General features: G+C 45.9%; 1 protein-coding gene across 1 annotated transcript in view; it reads left to right on the top strand.

Moving 5' to 3' along the window:
• The window catches only part of OBSCN (obscurin, cytoskeletal calmodulin and titin-interacting RhoGEF), a 226,880-nt gene that overhangs the window by 126,982 nt on the left and 79,320 nt on the right, over positions 1-20,578 (top strand). Inside the window, exons 21-27 of the mRNA XM_043910748.1 lie at positions 10,138-10,413; positions 16,515-16,790; positions 18,086-18,370; positions 18,529-18,795; positions 18,959-19,228; positions 19,696-19,962; positions 20,240-20,506. Coding sequence (XP_043766683.1) covers positions 10,138-10,413; positions 16,515-16,790; positions 18,086-18,370; positions 18,529-18,795; positions 18,959-19,228; positions 19,696-19,962; positions 20,240-20,506 — 1,908 coding nt within the window. The remainder of the gene's footprint in view (positions 1-10,137; positions 10,414-16,514; positions 16,791-18,085; positions 18,371-18,528; positions 18,796-18,958; positions 19,229-19,695; positions 19,963-20,239; positions 20,507-20,578) is intronic.

The raw sequence follows: 20,578 nt of genomic DNA, 5'->3' as shown, positions 1-20,578 counted from the left end.
ACAATTTCCCTCATGGTTACAGTGTTTGTGCCTCCCTGGCTGGTTCATAAAGTCTGAGATCTAGATTTCTTTTCCTTTCATTAGGAGTTTGTTACAAGGAGATAACTGAGTGGGTAGCGGATTCATTGTTCATTATACTATTAAAAGCATAAATAAATAGTTTAAAAACAGAGGGTGTTAATGTCAAATAACTATGGCTGTGATCCTACACTGACTGACCTCTGGTTGCCAGTACCTAACAGTGTGGTATTGAACCTGTACATAATAGCTTGTGGGTATGTATAGATACCAGAAAACTCACTCTGTACCTTTGTCAAATGTTATTAATATTTTTTTTTATTATTATTATTTTCCAGTGGGTTTTGTCATACATTGATATGAATCAGCCATGGATTTACATGTATTCCCAATCCCGATCCCCCCTCCCACCTCCCTCTCCACCCGATTCCTCTGGGTCTTCACAGTGCACCAGGCCCGAGCACTTGTCTCATGCATCCCACCTGGGCTGGTGATCTGTTTCACCATAGATAGTATACATGCTGTTCTTTTGAAATATCCCACCCTCACATTCTCCCACAAAGTTCAAAAGTCTGTTCTGTATTTCTGTGTCTCTTTTTCTGTTTTGCATATAGGGTTATCGTTATCACATTTCTAAATTCCATATATATGTGTTAGTATGCTGTAATGTTCTTTATCTTTCTGGCTTACTTCACTCTGTATAATGGGCTCCAGCTTCATCCATCTCATTAGGACTGGTTCAAATGAATTCTTTTTAATGGCTGAGTAATATTCCATGGTGTATATGTACCACAGCTTCCTTATCCATTCATCTGCTGATGGGCATCTAGGTTGCTTCCATGTCCTGGCTATTATAAACAGTGCTGCGATGAACATTGGGGTGCACGTGTCTCTTTCAGATCTGGTTTCCTCAGTGTGTATGCCCAGAAGTGGGATTGCTGGGTCATATGGCAGTTCTATTTCCAGTTTTTTAAGGAATCTCCACACTGTTTTCCATAGCGGCTGTACTAGTTTGCATTCCCACCAACAGTGTAAGAGGGTTCCCTTTTCTCCACACCCTCTCCAGCATTTATTGCTTGTAGACTTTTGGATAGCAGCCATCCTGACTGGCGTGTAATGGTACCTCATTGTGGTTTTGATTTGCATTTCTCTAATAATGAGTGATGTTGAGCATCTTTTCATGTGTTTGTTAGCCATCTGTATGTCTTCTTTGGAGAAATGTCTGTTTAGTTCTTTGGCCCATTTTTTGATTGGGTCATTTATTTTTCTGGAATTGAGCTGCAGGAGTTGCTTGTATATTTTTGAGATTAATCCTTTGTCCATTTCTTCATTTGCTATTATTTTCTCCCAATCTGAGGGCTGTCTTTTCACCTTACTTATAGTTTCCTTTGTAGTGCAAAAGCTTTTAAGTTTCATTAGGTCCCATTAGTTTACTTTTGCTTTTATTTCCAATATTCTGGGAGGTGGGTCATAGAGGATCTTGCTGTGATTTATGTCAGAGAGTGTTTTGCCTATGTTCTCCTCTAGGAGTTTTATAGTTTCTGGTCTTACATTTAGATCTTTAATCCATTTTGAGTTTATTTTTGTGTATGGTGTTAGAAAGTGTTCTAGTTTCATTCTTTTACAAGTGGTTGACCAGTTTTCCCAGCACCACTTGTTAAAGAGGTTGTCTTTTTTCCATTGTATATCCTTGCCTCCTTTGTCAAAGATAAGGAGTCCATAGGTTCGTGGATTTATCTCTGGGCTTTCTATTCTGTTCCATTGATCTATATTTCTGTCTTTGTGCCAGTACCATACTGTCTTGATGACTGTGGCTTTGTAGTAGAGTCTGAAGTCAGGCAGGTTGATTCCTCCAGTTCCATTCTTCTTTCTCAAGATTATTTTGGCTATTCGAGGTTTTTTGTATTTCCATACAAATTGTGAAATTCTTTGGTCTAGTTCTGTGAAAAATACCGTTGGTAGCTTGATAGGGATTGCATTGAATCTATAGACTGCTTTGGGTAGAATAGCCATTTTGACAATATTGATTCTTCCAATCCATGAACACGGTATGTTTCTCCATCTGTTTGTGTCCTCTTTGATTTCTTTCATCAGTGTTTTATAGTTTTCTATGTATAGGTCCTTTGTTTCTTTAGGTAGATATACTCCTAAGTATTTTATTCTTTTTGTTGCAGTGGTGAATGGTATTGTTTCCTTAATTTCTCTTTCTGTTTTTTCATTGTTAGTATATAGGAATGCAAGGGATTTCTGTGTGTTAATTTTATATCCTGCAACTTTACTATATTCATTGATTAGTTCTAGTAATTTTCTGGTAGAGTCTTTAGGGTTTTCTATATAGAGGATCATGTCATCTGCAAACAGTGAGAGTTTTACTTCTTCTTTTCCTATCTGGATTCCTTTTACTTCTTTTTCTGCTCTGATTGCTGTGGCCAGAACTTCCAACACTATGTTGAATAGTAGTGGTGAGAGTGGGCACCCTTGTCTTGTTCCTGATTTCAGGGGAAATGCCTTCAATTTTTCACCATTGAGGGTGATGCTTGCTGTGGGTTTGTCATATATAGCTTTTATTATGTTGAGGTATGTTCCTTCTATTCCTGCTTTTTGGAGAGTTTTAATCATAAATGAGTGTTGAATTTTGTCAAAGGCTTTCTCTGCATCTATTGAGATAATCATATGGTTTTTATCTTTCAATTTGTTAATGTGGTGTATTACATTGATTGATTTGCGGATATTAAAGAATCCTTGCATTCCTGGGATAAAGCCCACTTGGTCATGGTGTATGATTTTTTTAATATGTTGTTGGATTCTGTTTGCTAGAATTTTGTTAAGGATTTTTGCATCTATGTTCATCAGTGATATTGGCCTGTAGTTTTCTTTTTTTGTGGCATCTTTGTCTGGTTTTGGAATTAGGGTGATGGTGGCCTCATAGAATGAGTTTGGAAGCTTACCTTCATCTGCAATTTTCTGGAAGAGTTTGAGTAAGGTAGGTGTTAGCTCTTCTCTGAATTTTTGGTAGAATTCAGCTGTGAAGCCATCTGGTCCTGGGCTTTTGTTTGCTGGAAGATTTTTGATGACAGTTTCGATTTCCTTGCTTGTGATGGGTCTGTTAAGATCTTCTATTTCTTCCTGGTTCAGTTTTGGAAAGTTATACTTTTCTAAGAATTTGTCCATTTCATCCAAGTTGTCCATTTTATTGGCATAGAGCTGCTGGTAGTAGTCTCTTATGATCCTTTGTATTTCAGTGTGTTGTCTGTTGTGATCTCTCCATTTTCATTTCTAATTTTGTTAATTTGGTTTTTCTCTCTTTGTTTCTTAATGAGTCTTGCTAATGGTTTGTCAATTTTGTTTATTTTTTCAAAAAACCAGCTTTTAGCTTTGTTGATTTTTGCTATGGTCTCTTTAGTTTCTTTTGCATTTATTTCCGCCCTGATTTTTAAGATTTCTTTCCTTCTGCTAACTCTGGGGTTCTTCATTTCTTCCTTCTCTAATTGCTTTAGGTGTAGAGTTAGGTTATTTATTTGGTTTTTTTCTTGTTTCTTGATGTAAGCCTGTAATGCTATGAACCTTCCCCTTAGCACTGCTTTTACAGTGTCCCATAGGTTTTGGGTTGTTGTGTTTTCATTTTCATTCATTTCTATACATATTTTGATTTCTTTTTTGATTTCTTCTATGATTTGTTGGTTATTCAGAAGCGTGTTATTTAGCCTCCATATGTTTGAAGTTTTAACAATTTTTTTCCTGTAATTGAGATCTAATCTTACTGCACTGTGGTCAGAAAAGATGACTGGAATGATTTCAAATTTTTTGAATTTTCCAATACCAGATTTATGGCCCAGGATGTGATCTATTCTGGAGAATGTTCCGTGTGCACTTGAGAAAAAGGTGAAGTTGATTGTTTTGGGGTGAAATGTCCTATAGATATCAATTAGGTCTAGCTGGTCCATTGTGTCATTTAAGGTTTGTGTTTCCTTGTTAATTTTCTGTTTAGTTGATCTATCCATAGTTGTGAGTGGGGTATTAAAGTCTCCCACTATTATTGTGTTACTATTAATTTCCTCTTTCAGACTCGTTAGCGTTTGCCGTACATATTGCGGTGCTCCTATGTTGGGTGCATATATATTTATAATTGTTATATCTTCTTCTTTGATTGATCCTTTGATCATTATGTAGTGTCCTTCTTTGTCTCTTTTCACATCCTTTATTTGAAAGTCTATTTTATCTGATATGAGTATTGCGACTCCTGCTTTCTTTTGGTCTCCGTTTGCATGAAATATTTTTTTCCAGCCCTTCACTTTTAGTCTGTATGTGTCTCTTGTTTTGAGGTGGGTCTCTTGTAGACAGCATATATAGGGGTCTTGTTTTTGTATCCATTCAGCCAATCTTTGTCTTTTGGTTGGGGCATTCAACCCATTTACATTTAGGGTAATTATTGATAGGTGTGGTCCCGTTGCCATTTACTTTGTTGTTTTGGGTTCACGTTTATACAGCCTTTCTGTATTTCCTGTCTAGAGAAGATCCTTTAGCATTTGTTGAAGAGCTGGTTTGGTGGTGCTGAATTCTCTCAGCTTTTGCTTATCTGTAAAGCTTTTGAATTCTCCTTCATATCTGAATGAGATCCTTGCTGGATACAGTAATCTAGGTTGTAGGTTATTCTCTTTCATTACTTTCAGTACGTCCTGCCATTCCCTTCTGGCCTGGAGGGTTTCTATTGATAGATCAGCTGTTATCCTTATGGGAATCCCTTTGTGTGTTATTTGTTGTTTTTCCCTTGCTGCTTTTAATATTTGTTCTTTGTGTTTGATCTTTGTTAATTTGATTAATATGTGTCTTGGGGTGTTTCGCCTTGGGTTTATCCTGTTTGGGACTCTCTGGATTTCTTGGACTTGGGTGGCTATTTCCTTCCCCATTTTAGGGAAGTTTTCAGCTATTATCTCCTCGAGTATTTTCTCATGGCCTTTCTTTTTGTCTTCTTCTTCTGGAACTCCTATGATTCGAATGTTGGGGCGTTTCACAGTGTCCCAGAGGTACCTGAGATTGTCCTCATTTCTTTTGATCCTTTTTTCTTTTTTCCTCTCTGCTTCATTTATTTCCACCATTTTATCTTCTACCTCACTTATCCTATCTTCTGCCTCCGTTATTCTACTCTTGGTTCCCTCCAAAGTGTTTTTGATCTCATTCATTGCATTATTCATTTTTAATTGACTCTTTTTTATTTCTTCTAGGTCTTTATTAAACAGTTCTTGAATCTTTTCAATCTTTGTTTCCAGGCTATTTATCTGTAACTCCATTTTGTTTTCAAGATTTTGGATCATTTTTATTATCATTATTCTAAATTCTTTTTCAGGTAGATTCCCTATCTTCTCCTCTTTTGTTTGACTTGGTGGGCATTTTTCATGTTCCTTTACCTGTTGGGTATTTCTTTGCCTTTTCATCTTGTTTAGATTGCTGTATCTGGAGTGGGCTTTCTGTATTCTGGAGGTCTGTGGTTCCTTTTTATTGTGGAGGATTAACCCAGTGGGTGGGGTTAGACGATTGGCTTGTCAAGATTTCCTGGTTAGGGGAGCTTGCGTCAGTGTTCTGTTGCGTGGAACTTGATTTCTTTTCTTTGGAGAGCAATGGAGTGCCCAGTAATGAGTTTTGAGATGGGTCTATGTGTTAGGTGTGTCCTTGGGCAGCCTGTATGTTGATGTTCAGGGCTATGTTCCTGCGTTGCTGGAGAATTTGCGTGGTATGTCTTGCTCTAAAACTTATTGGCTCTTGGGTGGTGGTTGGTTTCAGTGTAGGTATGGAGGCTTTTGGACGGTCACTTATTACTTAAAGTTCCATGTAGTCAGGAGTTTTCTGGTGTTCTCAGGTTTTGGGCTTAAGTCTCCTGCCTCTGGATTTCAGTTTTCTTCTTCCTGTAGTCTCAGGACTTCTCCAACTATACAGCCCTGATAAGAAAACTTCTAGGTTAATGGCTAAAAGATTCTCCCCCGTTAGGGACACCCAGAGAGGTTCACAGAGTTACATGAAGAAGAGGAGAGGGAGGAGGGAGATAGAGATGAACAGGAGGAGAAAAAGGGGGACTCAAGAGGAGAGAGACAGATCTACGCAGCTGTCTGTTCCCGGAGTGTTCTCCGTAGCCCAGTCACCTACAAGGATTCACAGAATTGGATTGGGAAGAGAAGGGGAAAGGAGGAAATAGAGGTGTTCTGAGGTAGAAAACAGAGAGTCAAGATTGGGAGAGAATAATCTTCGGTTTAAAAATAGGGCTTCTCTTCTTTTTTTTTTTTTTTGTAAGGTTATGGTGTATTGAAAATGAAAATTAAGGAGTAGTAGAGGAGTACTAGAGGACTTTAAAAGAAATAAGAGAAAAAGAAAAATAGAAAATAGAAGAGAAAAAGGAAAGAAAAAAAAGAAAAAAACAAGAAAGAAAAAGAAAAAAAAGAAAAAAAAAAAGAAAAAAGAAAAAAAAATTTTTTTTTTCCCCCTAATTAAAAAAATCGTAAAAGTCTGTGGAAATGAAAGTTAAGGAGTAATGGGGGAGTAATAGGGGATTTTAAAGGAAAATAAAAGAGAAGAAAGAAAAAAGAAAAAAAAGAAAAAATAAAAATAAAAAAAAAGAGAAAAAAGTAAAATTATATCTAGGAGTTTCTCTGGAGCTGTTGCGGTCAGTGTGGGTTCGGCTCAGTTTCAGATAGCTCCTCGTTCCAGCTTACGCTTCTCGATATCTACAGGCCCCTCCGGTGTAGTCAGTGTTTCCTAGAGGGATTTTAATCTGTTGCACCAGTCCCTTCTGAAGCGGTTCCCTTTGTTTATTTGGCTTCTGTTTGCCGGTCTCTTCAGAGCCTCATTTCCGCCCTGACACAGGCGGGCGGAGGTGGACTCTTATTCAGGTAGCTAGTTCCGTCGCTCTGCGGAGCAGGGAGGGGCTTGCGCTGCCGGACGTGGCTGGCGCTACGGGGACGGGCTTGCGCCGCGGGGATGGGCTGGGGCTGCCGGGAGGGGCTGATGCTGCTTTCTCCGTCTGTGCTGCTCAGGCTGCCGGCTGTTCTATATGGAGCGCGCCCCGCGCTGCGCGAGGTTCCAGCCCTCGGGTGTTCCACAAAAGCGCGGAAGGAAAAGCTGCGCCTGCTCTCTGTGCCTTCCCCGTCAGAGCGGTCCAGGCAGCCAGGGGCTTGGTGGGCGCACTCTACCCAGGTGTGGCGCGCCCCCTCCCTTCCGCGGACCCAGTCTCAGTTTCCGCTGGCGCCAGTTGGGCGCGCGCACCTTCCGCCCTCCGCGTCCCCAGCCCCAGTCCCCGCCCGCGCCGGTCGGGTGCCTGCGCCCTGTGTCTCGCCGCGACCTTCCCCTCCCCCCTGCCTCCTGCCTCCGGTGGGGCTGGGCCGGTCCGCAGCCTGCGAGCTCCTCTCTGGACCCTCTCGGTCTCTTTGTTCTGGGAACGGCCGGCAGTGTGTTCGGGCCGGTTAATTTACTCTCTCTTTTGGTCTCCCACAGTTCAAGTTGGCAACTCACAGAAGTTCCCTCCGATTGTCCTCAGGGCACTCGGGCCCGGACCCTACCCCAAGCAATGCCGCCTAAGAGCTCCCGGGATGGATCTCCGTCCTTAGCTCTTTTGTCTCACTTTTTATCTTTTATATTTTGTCCTACCTCCTTTCGAAGACAATGGGCTGCTTTTCTGGGCGCCTGATGACCTCAGCTAGCGATCCGAAGTTGTTTTGCGAAGTTTGCTCTGCGTTCAGTTATTCTTTTGATGAATTTGTAGGAGAGAAAGTGGTCTCCCCGTCCTACTCCTCCGCCATCTTGGCTCCTCCCCCTGTTATTAATATTTTAAGAGAATATGACATTATTTTATGGTAGTCAATTTGAAAAATTTTGGCAATTTGGCCAGTTCCTAGAAAACTATTATCAAAAGTAACACAGAAGAATTAGACAACTCTAACAGGTTGGATGGCATCACCAACTCGATGGGCATGGGTTTGGGTAGACTCCGGAGTTGGTGATGGACAGGGAGGCCTGGCATGCTGTGATTCATGGGGTCACAAAGAGTCGGACACGACTGAGCGACTGAACTGAACTGAACAGTTCTAAACCTTTTAAGTAAGTTGAACCACAGTAAATCATTTTTCTCAGAAAGATCTAAGCCCAGTGGCTTTCCTGGTGAGTTATATTAAACATTTTAGAAAGAAGTTAATCCATGTTCAGGGAGATTCTTCTAGAGAATAGAAGGACATACACTCTGCAAATGGTTTTCTGTAGGTAACATAACATGGTCACCAAAATCTGACAAGGAATGTACCAATAATTAAAATTACAGGTCAGTTTATTATAGCTGTCAAAGGAAAACCCTAGACAAAATATTAACAAACTGAATTCAGCAATATATCAAGAAGACAATACACTGTGATAAAGTTGTACTCCCATATTGCAAGGCTTATGTAGCTTCAGAAACAAAGCAGATCAATACAAAGCATGAAACGTTAGAAGAAATGACATTACATGGATATCAATTCAGAAAATCTAAAAGATTAATTAGACTTAGTATAAGAGTTGAGAAAATTGCCATGTAAAAAGTCAAGATGTGGAAAACATGTTTCCATATAGTAGCAGCTTAGTTGGAAAATGAAATTTTAAAAGATTTACAACATTGTGAAAAGTATGATGTTTCCAATTCCAAATAAAATAAAGATGTTTAAGACATTAGTGGGGGGAAATGGTTAAACATTGTTGAGAGAGAGAGTAAAAAATGCCTAAAGAAACAGATGGAAATCTATGAAAGACTCAGATATATTCACATCCAATCAAAGTCCAACAAATGTTTTTCTTTGGATAGTTGAAAATTGAGAAGCAGATTCCGAAGGTCAAGTAGAGCCAACATACTCTTGGAAAAAAAGAATTATCATAAAGCTACAGCAATAAAGATGCTGGGGTTACAATACAGGGATAGTTATTAGATCAAAGGAACAGAATAGTGAACTCACAATCAGGCCTGTGAATAAATGAACTTCCAACTCCGCCCCCATCCCCACCATTTTTGTTTTCAAACCGGTGAGCTTGTATAGGCAATGGAGAAAGGATGGTCTTTTTAATATGATATTTGCAGCATTTAACCATAAAAAATTGCATAGGTAACTGGAACAGCACTTAAAAAGGAACTCCAGGTGGTTTAGAGACCAGAGTATGAAAGGAAGACCATAGAACATCAGGTGATGACATAGATTATCTAATGGCTTCAGGGTAAAAGAAGTCTTAAATAGAACAGTGGAACAATGTCCTATATTCGACTACCTTAAAACTAAATTTGGGGGCTTCCCTGGTGGGCCAGTGGAAGCCCTGTGCTTCCACTGCAGGGGGCACAGGTTTGATCCGTTGTTGGGGAACTAAGATCCTACAAGCTATGTGGTGAAACCAAATAAACATATTTAAAACAAAAGCTTGAGTGAAAAGGCAAGTTATGCAGATGGGTACAGTATTTGCAAACTGCATCATCTGTCAAATGTCCAGCACTTAAGCACGTGAAGAGATCTGGAGAATGAGTAAGGGGGAGACAGAAAATGCTATTGAAAGTCAGCTGAAACACTGGAAGAGTCACACCACAGGAGAGCAGACAGTAATGGCCAGAAGACTGAAAACGCCACTCCACTTTCTGAGTCATGCATGCCGTGCAAGAGGCAGCCAAGGGGGTCCAACTTCCTGCCCACCCGACTGGCCACAGCTGACACGCTGAGCGTACACCAGAGGCTGGAGGCTCCAGACCGCGTCTGCACTGCAGCTGAGAGTGCATCCCTCCCTGAGCTGGCCTGTGGGAGCGTTAATGTCAGATAACTGTGGCTGGGGGCCTACACTGACCTTTGGGTGCCCATCTAGAGAGGTTGAGGAGCCAATGCCTCAGGACCCTGAAGCTCTCCCAGAGTAGTGTGTACGCTGAAGTCTCTTGCAACGTCTTCACCTGGAACAACACGCATGGATCAGTGGGAGAACATATAGGTAAAATGTCATTACTCGGTGAGAAGGCCACGTAGCTAGCCAGGATCTAGAGAAATTTCCAGTTTTCTTGCTTCACCATTTAGTCCTTCCTCCCCATTGCTGCATCTTGACTTACTGTCTCTGACCTTGTGCATCCCTCCTTGTCCCCAGAGCCTATGGTGGCGTTTGCGAAGGAGCAGGCAGTGCGCAGTGAAGTGCAGGCCGTGGCGGGAAGCAGCGCCACGCTGAGCTGCGAGGTGGCCCAGGCCCAGACGGAGGTGACGTGGTACAAGGACGGCAAGAAGCTGAGTCCGAGCTCGAAAGTGCGTGTGGAGGCCACGGGCCGCGGGCGGCGGCTGGTGGTGCAGCAGGCGGGCAAGGCGGACGCCGGGGAGTACAGCTGCGAGGCCGGGGGCCAGAAGGTCTCCTTCCACCTGGACGTCACAGGTCAGTTATTTGAGAGGATCTTTTGGAGATGATGTGACTGACTTACAGCCATGACAGGATCTTTTCATTGCGTTTAACCTCTTCATGTCTCCCATCTTCCCAGCTCCCATTCTCATGCTCGTGGCTGATCCCAGGGACACTGGGTGGGAATGGTGTGTGGGGGAGGAGGAGGGGCCTCTCTTGTGCACCCCCAGTGGTGTTTCCGTGTTGTAATATTCCAGGTGATCTTTGGTGCCCAGGACCCTGGCTCCATCTGGCCCTTGGGGTCTCAAGTAGACCAGATATCCCTCACCTCAGGATATGTGAATGTACTTTTTGGACATTTTAGCAATATCCAAATTCTCTCACCCAGCATCATATAAGGATTCTCCATAATAAGAGATGTTTGTAGTTTTTTGAACCTGACAAGAGGATTTCAGCCCCATAATCGTACTTGGCATTGCCTCAAGTTTGAATTTATTTTAGCTGTTATGGGACACTATTTCTTTCTTGCGCATGGTTGTAGAAGTTATCTGTGCACATAAATGTTTCAAAATCTAGGTTCCTGTTCTGTTGCAACGTCTGTGCAAAGTAAACCAAGAGAAGAGGATTGGTGCCTTTGATGTGCACCTCTGAGATATGGTACATTCTTTCAAAAGCAAATTTTGGGGGGGTTTTTGCCTTCAGTTAGTACATTCTGTGTCAGTATTCCCTTTGGAGCTTGATTTATAAATTTAGAAATGCAGAGTATTAAGGAGCTTTCCCTACAGCAATAGGCTTTCTTAAAGAAGAGGTACTATAGTAGCACCACTGACTGGTAGTTTCATTCCTAATGACGTGTATCTTTCTGTGCCTTCTGAGGTGCTCCACAGAGATGTCTGCAGACTAACTTTAGTTTCATTTTGTTAAGAGAGGTTAACTTCAAGTAGAGATGGGCTGTGGTCCTACATTGACTCCTAAGTGCCACCAGATAACAGTTTGATATTGTATTAGTATATAGTGATTCATAGGTGTATATAGATACCAAGAAATCCACTGTGAATCATTTTGACATTATTATAATAAAATATGATATTATTTCACACAAGTAAATTTAAGAAGTTTTGAAATATGGGCCAACTCTTATAAAACTATATCAAAACTTACACAAGAAGAAATAAACTTGAACAGTCTTATAATCTTTTACATAGATGGAACCATAATAAAATAATCTCATAGCACAAAATGAAGCTCAGTGGCTCTACTGGCAAATTATATGAAATATTCTGGAAAACTATTTCATATTCATGGAGATTCTTTAAGAGAATGGAAAAAGGATATATATATATGTGTGTGTGTGTGTAGATGTCTATTTATATGTGTGTGTGTGTGTGTGTGTATAGACAGACACTCTTTAACTCATTTCATGTAGCTATCATAGCACTGATACCAAAATCTGACAAAGTATAAAGAATTGAATTTACAGGCCAATCTTTTATGGATATCAATATCAAAATCCTGTACAAAATATTGGCAAAGTGAGTGGAGCAATACATGAAGATCTTAATCCAGGAATGCAAGGTTTGTTCAACATCAGTCAGTCAGTCAGTTCAGTCGCTCAGTCGTGTCCGACTCTTTGTGACCCCATGAATCACAGCAAGCCAGGCCTCCCTGTCCATCACCAACTCCCGGAGTTTACTCAAACCCATGTCCATCGAGTCGGTGATGCCATACAGCCATCACATTCTCTGTCATCCTCTTCTCCTCCTCCCGCCAATTCGTCCCAGCATCAGGGTCTTTTCCAATGTGTCAGCTCTTCACATGAGGTGGCCAAAGTAATGGAGTTTCAGCTTCAGCATCAGTCCTTCCAATGAACACCCAGGACTGATCTCCTTTAGGATGGACTGGTTGGATCTCCTTGCAGTCCAAGGGACTCTCAAGAGTCTTCTCCAACACCACAGCTCAAAAACATCAATTCTTCAGCGCTCAGCTTTCCTCACAGTCCAACTCTCACATCCATACATGACCACTGGAAAAACCATAGCCTTGACCAGACGGACCTTTGTTGGCAAAGTAATGTCTCTGCTTTTTAATATGCTGTCTAGGTTGGGCATAACTTCCCTTCCAAGGAGTAAGCGTCTTTTAATTTCATGGCTGCAATCACCATCTGCAGTGATTTTGGAGCCCCAAAAAATAAAGTCTGACACTATTTCCACTGTCTCCCCATCTATTTGCCATGAAGTGATGGGACCAGATGCCATGATCTTAGTTTTCTGAATGTTGAGCTTTAAGCCAACTTTTTCACTCTCCTCTTTCATTTTCATCAAGAGGCTCTTTAGTTCATCTTCACTTTCTGCCATAAAGGTAGTGTCATCTGCATATCTGAGGTTATTGATATTTCTCCCATCAATCTTGATTCCAGCTGTGCTTCTTCCAGCCCAGAGTTTCTCATGATGTACTCTGCATATTAGGTGAATAAGCAGGGTGACGATATACAGCCTTGACATACTCCTTTTCCTATTTGGAACCAGTCTGTTGTTCCATGTCCACTTCTAACTATTGCTTCCTGACCTGCATACAAGTTTCTCAAGAGGCAGGTCGGGTGGCCTGGTATTCCCATCTCTTTCAGAATTTTCCACAGTTTATTGTGATCCAGACAGTCAAAGGCTTTGGCATAGTCAATAAAGCAGAAATAGATGTTTTTCTGGAACTCTCTTGCTTTCTCGGTGATCCAGCAGATGTTGGCAATTTGATCTCTGGTTCCCCTGCCTTTTCTAAAACCAGCTTGAACATCTGGAAGTTCTCGGTTCACGTATTGATGAAGCCTGGCTTGGAGAATTTTGAGCATTACTTTACTAGCGTGTGAGATGAGTGCAATTGTGCGGTAGTTTGAGCATTCTTTGGGATTGCCTTTCTTTGGGATTGGAATGAAAACTGACCTTTCCCAGTCCTGTGGATCAGAGCATTAGAAAAATCAGTCTTTAACATTAAGAAGCTAAAAGAGAAAAAGCATATTTCTGCCTTAAAAAATGCAGAATAAAAATGCTTGATAAAATATTTATATCATATCTAGATTGAGTTTTATAAAATACAGGATATATTCATTTTGATAACTTCTTACTGAGCTAGTAATAAATGGATAGTTCCTTAATTTGATACAGAGTACTAAAGAAAACAACAGCAAACATCACACTTACAGAGAAACCTTGAAAGCTTTTCTTTTCATTGGAGCATTTCAGGTGGCTCCACTATCACAACTTATGTCCAATACTGTAGAGACTGTCAGGAAAAATATACAGTAAAATTTAGATAAAGCAATAAGTGAGTTCCTAGATGATAACATTATTAATGCAGACAGTAGAAAGAATTTTTAAAGTTAGTAAGAAAGTTAAGAATAATCGCCACATACAAAATACACAAAAAATGCTTCTATGTTGATATACTGAGAGTCAGAAAATGATACTTTAAGACAATTAAATAACATCGAAAGTGTCAGGCTTCTGACTCCATGTCTAATAAAATGTGTTTAAGCCTTCCAGGAGAGGATATTATTAAACATTTTAGGGAGACAACGAAGATCTAGATGAATGGTGAGCTATGCATGGGAGGCACAAAGATGTCCATTCCTACTCAGAATCCTGGAGAAGGAAATGGCAGCCCAGGCCAGGTATTCCTGCCTGGAGAGTTCCGTGGACAGAGTGGACATAACTGAGCACATACCACCAATCAAAATCCAGAGAGAAGTTCTTTGGGTGTGTCAAAATTGACAAGTTGATTCCAGGGGTCAAGTGGAATTCAAGCACTTGTAAAATGAGAACACTTGATCTGCAAGATATCAAACATTATAAAATTACAGTAGTGAACAGCTGGGTTTCAGTGCAGGGGTAAATACAAAGAAATAGAATAGTGAGCTCTGACACAGCCCTGCATTTAACCAAACTCTCCCATCCCCTTTCTGTTTTCTAACTATGTAGTGCTACTGTGTGGTGTAGAAAAAGAGTAATTTTCTTCATAAACTGTGCTAATACCATATAACCATATATATATTTATATCTACTCCTCTATAATAAAAATTAACATCATACTCACAGCAGACATGGACACTAACTCAGGTGAGTTAGAGACTCCAGTATAAACGTTAAAACAAGCTCTTAGCAGCTAATATAGATTATTTAATGACCTGATGGTAATAAAAGATTTAAGCAGTATATAAATGTATTAATCACAAAGGATACATTTTAAAAATTAATTAATTTTAATTGGAGGATACTTACTTTACAATATTGTGGTGGTTTTGCCATGCATTGACATGAATCAACCATGGATGCACATGTGTCCCCCATCCTGAATGCCACTCCCACCTCCCTCCCCACCTCATCTCTCTGGGTTGTCCCAGAGCCACTGGCTTTGAGTGCCCTGCTTCATGCATCAAACTCGCATTGGCCATCTATTTTATCTATAGTAATATACATGTTTCAATGCTGTCCTCTCGAATCTTCCCACCCTCATCTTCTCCCACTGAGTCCAAAAGTCTTTTCTTTACATCTGTGTGTCTTTTGCTTCCTTGCATATAGGATCACCGCTACCATCTTTCTAAATTCCACATACATGCATCAATATACTATATTGGTGTTTCTCTTTCTGACTTACTTCCACTCTGTATAATGGGTTCCAGTTTCATCCACCTAATTAGAACTGACTCACATGCATTCCTTTTTATAGCTGAATAATATTCCATTTTGTATATGTACCACATCTTTCTTATCTATTCATCTGCCAGTGGAGATCTAGGTTGCTTCCATGTCCTCAATTCAGTTCAGTCACTCAGTTGTGTCCAACTCTTTGTGACCCCATGGACCGCAGCACAGCAGGCCTCCCTGTCCACCACCAACTCCCAGAGCTTGCTCAAACTTGTGTCCATCGAGTTGGTGATGCCATCCAACCATCTCATCCTCTGTCATCCCCTTCTCCTCCTGCCTTCAGTCTTTCCCAGCATCAGGGTCTTTCCCAATGAGTCAGTTCTTTGCATCAGGTGTCCTAGCTATTGTAAACAGTGCTGCGATGAACATTGGGGTACACATCTCTCTTTCAATTCTGGCTTCCTCAGTGTGTATGCCCAGCAGTGGGATTGGTGGGTCATATGGCAGTTCTGTTCCCAGTTTTTTAAGGAATCTTCACACTTTTCTCCATAGTGGCTGTACTAGTTTGCATTCCCACCAGCAGTGTAAGAGGGTCCCACAAAGGACAATTGACATACTTGCCTGTGTTAAAACTCAGACCTTTATGTCAACAGAAGACACATAAAAAGATAAAGAAGCAAGTGACAAAGATGCAGAAAATATTTACACACCCATAATTGTCAAAGTTCTATATATGAAGAGCTCCTGAAAATGAAAAAGGAAAAGACAGACAGTGCTACTGATAACTGGGTGAACATCTGGCAGTGATACTGCAGAAGGACAAACACCAAAAGCCAAAAAGATCAGAAATGGTGCTTCACTTTGCAAGTTGTTGAAAGTGAAGTGAAGTTGCTCAGTCGTGTCCGACTCTTTGCTACCCTGTGGAGTATAGCCCACACAGGCTCCTCTGTCCATGGGATTTTCCAGGCAAGAATATTGGCGTGGGTTGCCATTTCCTTCTCCAGGGAATCTTCCCAACCCAGGGATTGAACCCAGGTCTCCCGCATTGTAGGCAGATGCTTTAACCTCTGAGCCACCAGGGAAGCCCGTTAAGACTGTGCAAAAGAAAGCTCGGGAAGTACAACCATGCTCCCTACTGGCTTGCCGCCAGCTGACGACACGGAGAGCATGGAGCCTCAGGAACTCTCATGCACTGTGGGTGGGAGTGTTCTCTGTACAGTCAGGGGAGAAAGACGGCATCATCTAGGAAGGTTGAAGGGCACGTGCATCCTGATCCCACAGTTCCTTTCCTAGAGGAATATGTGTAGGAAAGAAATCTTTCCCAGAGTCCCCACTTGGAGCAGCATGCACGGAATGTATAGATCAATTGTGGGCACTTGTGGCCCAAGGCAGAGCCTGGAGCAGGGCCCAGCCCCCCTTTCTGTCTGCCCAGGCCTTCTTCCCATACTGCTGCATTCCCGGCTTAGATGCATCTCTGACCCTGTGCATCCTCCTTGTCTGCAGAGCCTGTGGTGGCGTTTGCCAAGGAGCAGTCAGTGCACACAGAGGTGCAGGCCAAGGCAGGAGCCCGCACCACGCTGAGCTGCGAGGTGGCCCAGGCCCAGACGGAGGTGACGTGGTACAAGGACGGCAAGAAGCTGAGTTCAAGCTCAAAAGTGCATGTGGAGGCCACGGGCTGCACCCGGCAGCTGGTGGTGCAGCAGGCGGGCAAGGCGGATGCCGGGGAGTACAGCTGCGAGGCCGGGGGCCAGAAGGTCTCCTTCCACCTGGACGTCACGGGTGGGTGCCAGGGCTGGGTGGAGGGCGTGAGCAGCCGACAAACGGGGGAATGAGCACGTCCCCAGCAGGGTGGGGGACGTGAGTGCGGCGGATGCTGGGCCTGGGGTCCTCTGCTGGGTTCTCCGTGGATGAAGTCAGCTCCAGGGCTCTGTCCCCTGGCAAGGCCCTTGAGTGGCAGGATGCCTGCCACAGCCCTGAGTCCAGGACACTCTTGACATCTGCTCCCCCAGATTCCCGCTTCTCCCCACCACATCCGTACCTTTCCCAGCATGAAACCTGCCACAGAGGCTTTCTCAGCCATCTGCAGGCTGCAAAAGTCTGTAGTCTGTTGAAATGACCGTTCTCTGTCTGTGGTCGGCAGGGGGCACTATTCCCATATTAAGTCTTCCTGGGCAGCTGTGGAGCCCTGCTCTGGGGAACTTCTGGCCTTGAACGCCCCTGCCTTCACTGGGTCTGGAGCCCCCTTCTCTGGGCTCGGGCCCCTGACAGTCCAGCTGTATTTAGGTCAGCCTGTTGTGTTGGCCTCTGTCCTGGGCCTGAGCCAAGCGGAGGTATTGCCTGCTTGCTCCTGTCCCTCTTGCTGCTGGTGACATCTGGGTTTCCGAGTCCTGAGCTCACTGACCCTGTCTCTCTCCCCAGCCGTGGCCCTGGCATCTGATCCTGCAGCCAGGTGGCCCCTGGATCAGCCCCCCAGGGGCCCTCGTAGGCCCCCTCCCAGGCCCCCCTCTGCCCCCTTCTCTGCCCTGGCCTTTCCCCGGTGCCCAGCTGCTAGAGGCACTCAGGCTCTTTCACACCTCCCAGTCTTTGCCTGGTCTCTCCCCTCCCCACAGCAGGGTTCCTCTACTGAGCTTGTCCTCCCTGGCTGCCCTTCCAGCCGCGCTCCCTCCTGCTCTTCTGGAATTCTGGCCCAGCCCCAGGCTGCGTCAGGGCCATTATGTGCCCCGCTACCCCTGCCTTAGCTGCTCACGGGGCCCATCTCCCCTTGGGCTGGGGCAGCGATCCTGGACTCACAGCTCTTGCTGGGCAGAGCTTGTGGCCCCCAGGCCTGTGGTCCAAGGGGGCTCCTCCTCACTGCCCTGTGCTGCCCCGGGAGCCTGGATGGCGCCTGGCAGGCGGAGTGTGGCCCTGATGTGTTCCTCTCTGGCTTGCTCAGCAGAGGCCGCGGTGGAGAGGCGGACAGCCTAAGCAGTTTCATTTCAAGTCTTCTCCCACCACATGGCCTGGAGGGGGCTGGGATTCAGGCCAAGGATGAGAGGGTCCCCTGTCTAATGTTCCTTTGTTATCCCCCTGCCCAGAGCCAGAGTTTGAGCCCCCGGCCCCAGAGAAACCCAGACGCAGGGAACTGCTGGTGGTCAGGGAACACGAGGACATCGTCCTGACAGCCACTCTGGCCGCGCCCTCCGTGGCCACGGTGACCTGGTTCAAAGATGGTGTGGAGATTCGCCGCAGCAAGCGGCATGAGATGGCCAGCCTGGGGGACACCCACACCCTGACCATGCGTGGGGCGCAGACCCTGGACAGTGCTGTCTACAGCTGCCGCGTGGGCGCAGAGGGGCAGGACTTCCCGGTGCAGGTGGAAGGTGAGTGGCTCCATGGGGTGGTCCCCTGGGAACCCCTTGTTGGCAGCATCCTGGAGTGGAGACCGGGTGGGGCTCCGGGCGTGCAGCCAGGTGGCTCGGAGCCGGTCCCGCGGCCTGAACCCTGCCAGGCTGACGTCCCTTCCTCTCCCCTACCCTAGAGGTGGCTGCCAAGTTTTGCCGCCCCCTGGAGCCTGTGAGCGGGGATCTGGGCGGCACGGCGACGCTCGTCTGTGAGCTGAGCCCCGAGCAGGCGGAGGTGGTGTGGCGCCGCGGAAGCACGCAACTCCGGGCCGGCAAACGCTTCCAGATGGCGGCTGTGGGGCCGCGGCGCTCACTCACGGTGTCGGGCCTGCGGGCAGAGGATGCAGGGGAGTACGTGTGTGAGAGCCGCGACGACCACACCAGCGCCACGCTCACCGTTATCGGTATGCGCGTGCCAGGTCCATGGGCTGGGTCGCCGGGGAGGGTGGGTGGCTTGGCGGCGCATTCTTGGGAGGCTTCCTGGAAGACGTGTGCTTCCGCGGAGTCTGCAAGAGGGGGAGGCCCCGCCTATCCTATCTGTATCTCAAGTGGATCCCCTGTCCACAGTACCCCGCGTGGTCAAGTTCACGTCTGGGCTGAGCGCTGTGGTTGCGGAGGAGGGGGGCGAGGCCACTTTCCAGTGCGTGGTGACCCCCAGCGACGTGGCGGTCACATGGTTCCGAGATGGTGTCCAACTACAGTCCGGCGAGAAGTTTCTCATATCGCAGAAGGGTGCCAACCACAGCCTGACCATCTTAAGCCTGGCCCTGGAGGATGCCGGCCAAGTCACTGCGGAGGCTGAGGGCATCAAGTCCACGGCCGCCCTCCGGGTCCGAGGTGAGCTTGTGGGGCGGCAGGGAGGGCGCGGCAGCTTCTTGTACCAACTTCTCCTAGTGAGCTGGTTCCCAGGCGGCTGTGCTGACACACCCTGCTGCCGGCCTGGATCCAGCTGCTTGGGCTGGCTTCAGAGGCCGTGGGTTTGTCAGATGCAGTGTGGGGCCATGGGGCCAGGCACCTGCTCTGAAGGGGCGATGGTAAACTCTCTGTCTATGGGATTCTCCAGGCCAAAATACTGGAGTGAGCTGCCACGCTCTCCTCCAGCTGAAGTGCTGTTATCCACCCATAAAATCGTACTTGCGCACACGTACAGCTGGGCCCTGTGTATGGCCAAGGCCTCCCCTAGCTCGGAGTCAGAATGTGGTGGAGGGTAGCTCTCTGGCTGGGGGTCAGGGGCCAGGTCCCTCTGCCTTGCTCTTCTGAGAGGAAACAGGGGTTCTGGTGATCTCTTTCTTTCATGACTCCAGAGGCTCCGGTGTTGTTCAAAAAGAAGCTGGAGCCACAGACCGTGGAGGAGCGGAGCTCGGTGACCATGGAGGTGGAGCTGACGAGGCCGTGGCCGGAGGTCAAGTGGACACGCAATGCTGTAGCACTCGCGTCGGGCGAGAAAGTGGAGATCCACGCCGAGGGCGCAAGTCACCGTCTGGTCCTCCACGGCGTGGGTTTTGCTGACCGTGGCTTCTACGGCTGCGAGACACCAGACGATAAGACACAGGCCAAGCTGACTGTGGAAAGTGAGCAGCTAAGCGAGCTTGGTCTAGGGGTTGAGCATTGAGGAGGTAGCGAGGGTAGGAGAAGAGGGGATCTCCGTCTGGAGGCAGGGCCTTGGAACAGGGGGAAAAGGGAAGAACACCCTGCACTTGGCCGGGGCTGGGGAGGAGGGGAAGGGAGTGAAGCGGGGGAGGCCTCCCCCTCAGGGCACCGAGAGGCTCCCGGGGGAAGTGACGGGGGCTGGCCCGAGGGCCAGGGTCTTGCTGCAGTGGCTCATCCTCCCCTTCGTTTGTCCCGTAGTGCGCCAGGTCCAGCTCGTGCGGGGCCTGCAGGCCGTGGAGGCGCAGGAGCAGGGCACAGCCACCATGGAAGTAGAGCTGTCCCACGCGGACGTGGAGGGCAGCTGGACTCGAAACGGTCTTCGGCTGCAGCCGGGACCCAACTGCCAGCTGGCGGTGCACGGCCCCACACACACCCTCACGCTGTCACGGCTGCAGCGGCAGGACGGTGGCTTGGTGGCCTTCAGGGCGGAGGGCGTGCACACCTCTGCTCATCTGGTGGTCACTGGTGGGTGCTCACAGGTGGAGAGTGCCTGCCCCTGTCCCTACGGTGCCAGGGAGGCTGGTGGGGAATGGTAGG

Source organism: Cervus elaphus, chromosome 9, assembly GCF_910594005.1.
Source record: "Cervus elaphus chromosome 9, mCerEla1.1, whole genome shotgun sequence".
Taxonomy (NCBI): domain Eukaryota; kingdom Metazoa; phylum Chordata; class Mammalia; order Artiodactyla; family Cervidae; genus Cervus; species Cervus elaphus.
Note: the sequence above shows the minus strand (reverse complement) of the source record. Positions and strands in the feature narration are given on the sequence as shown.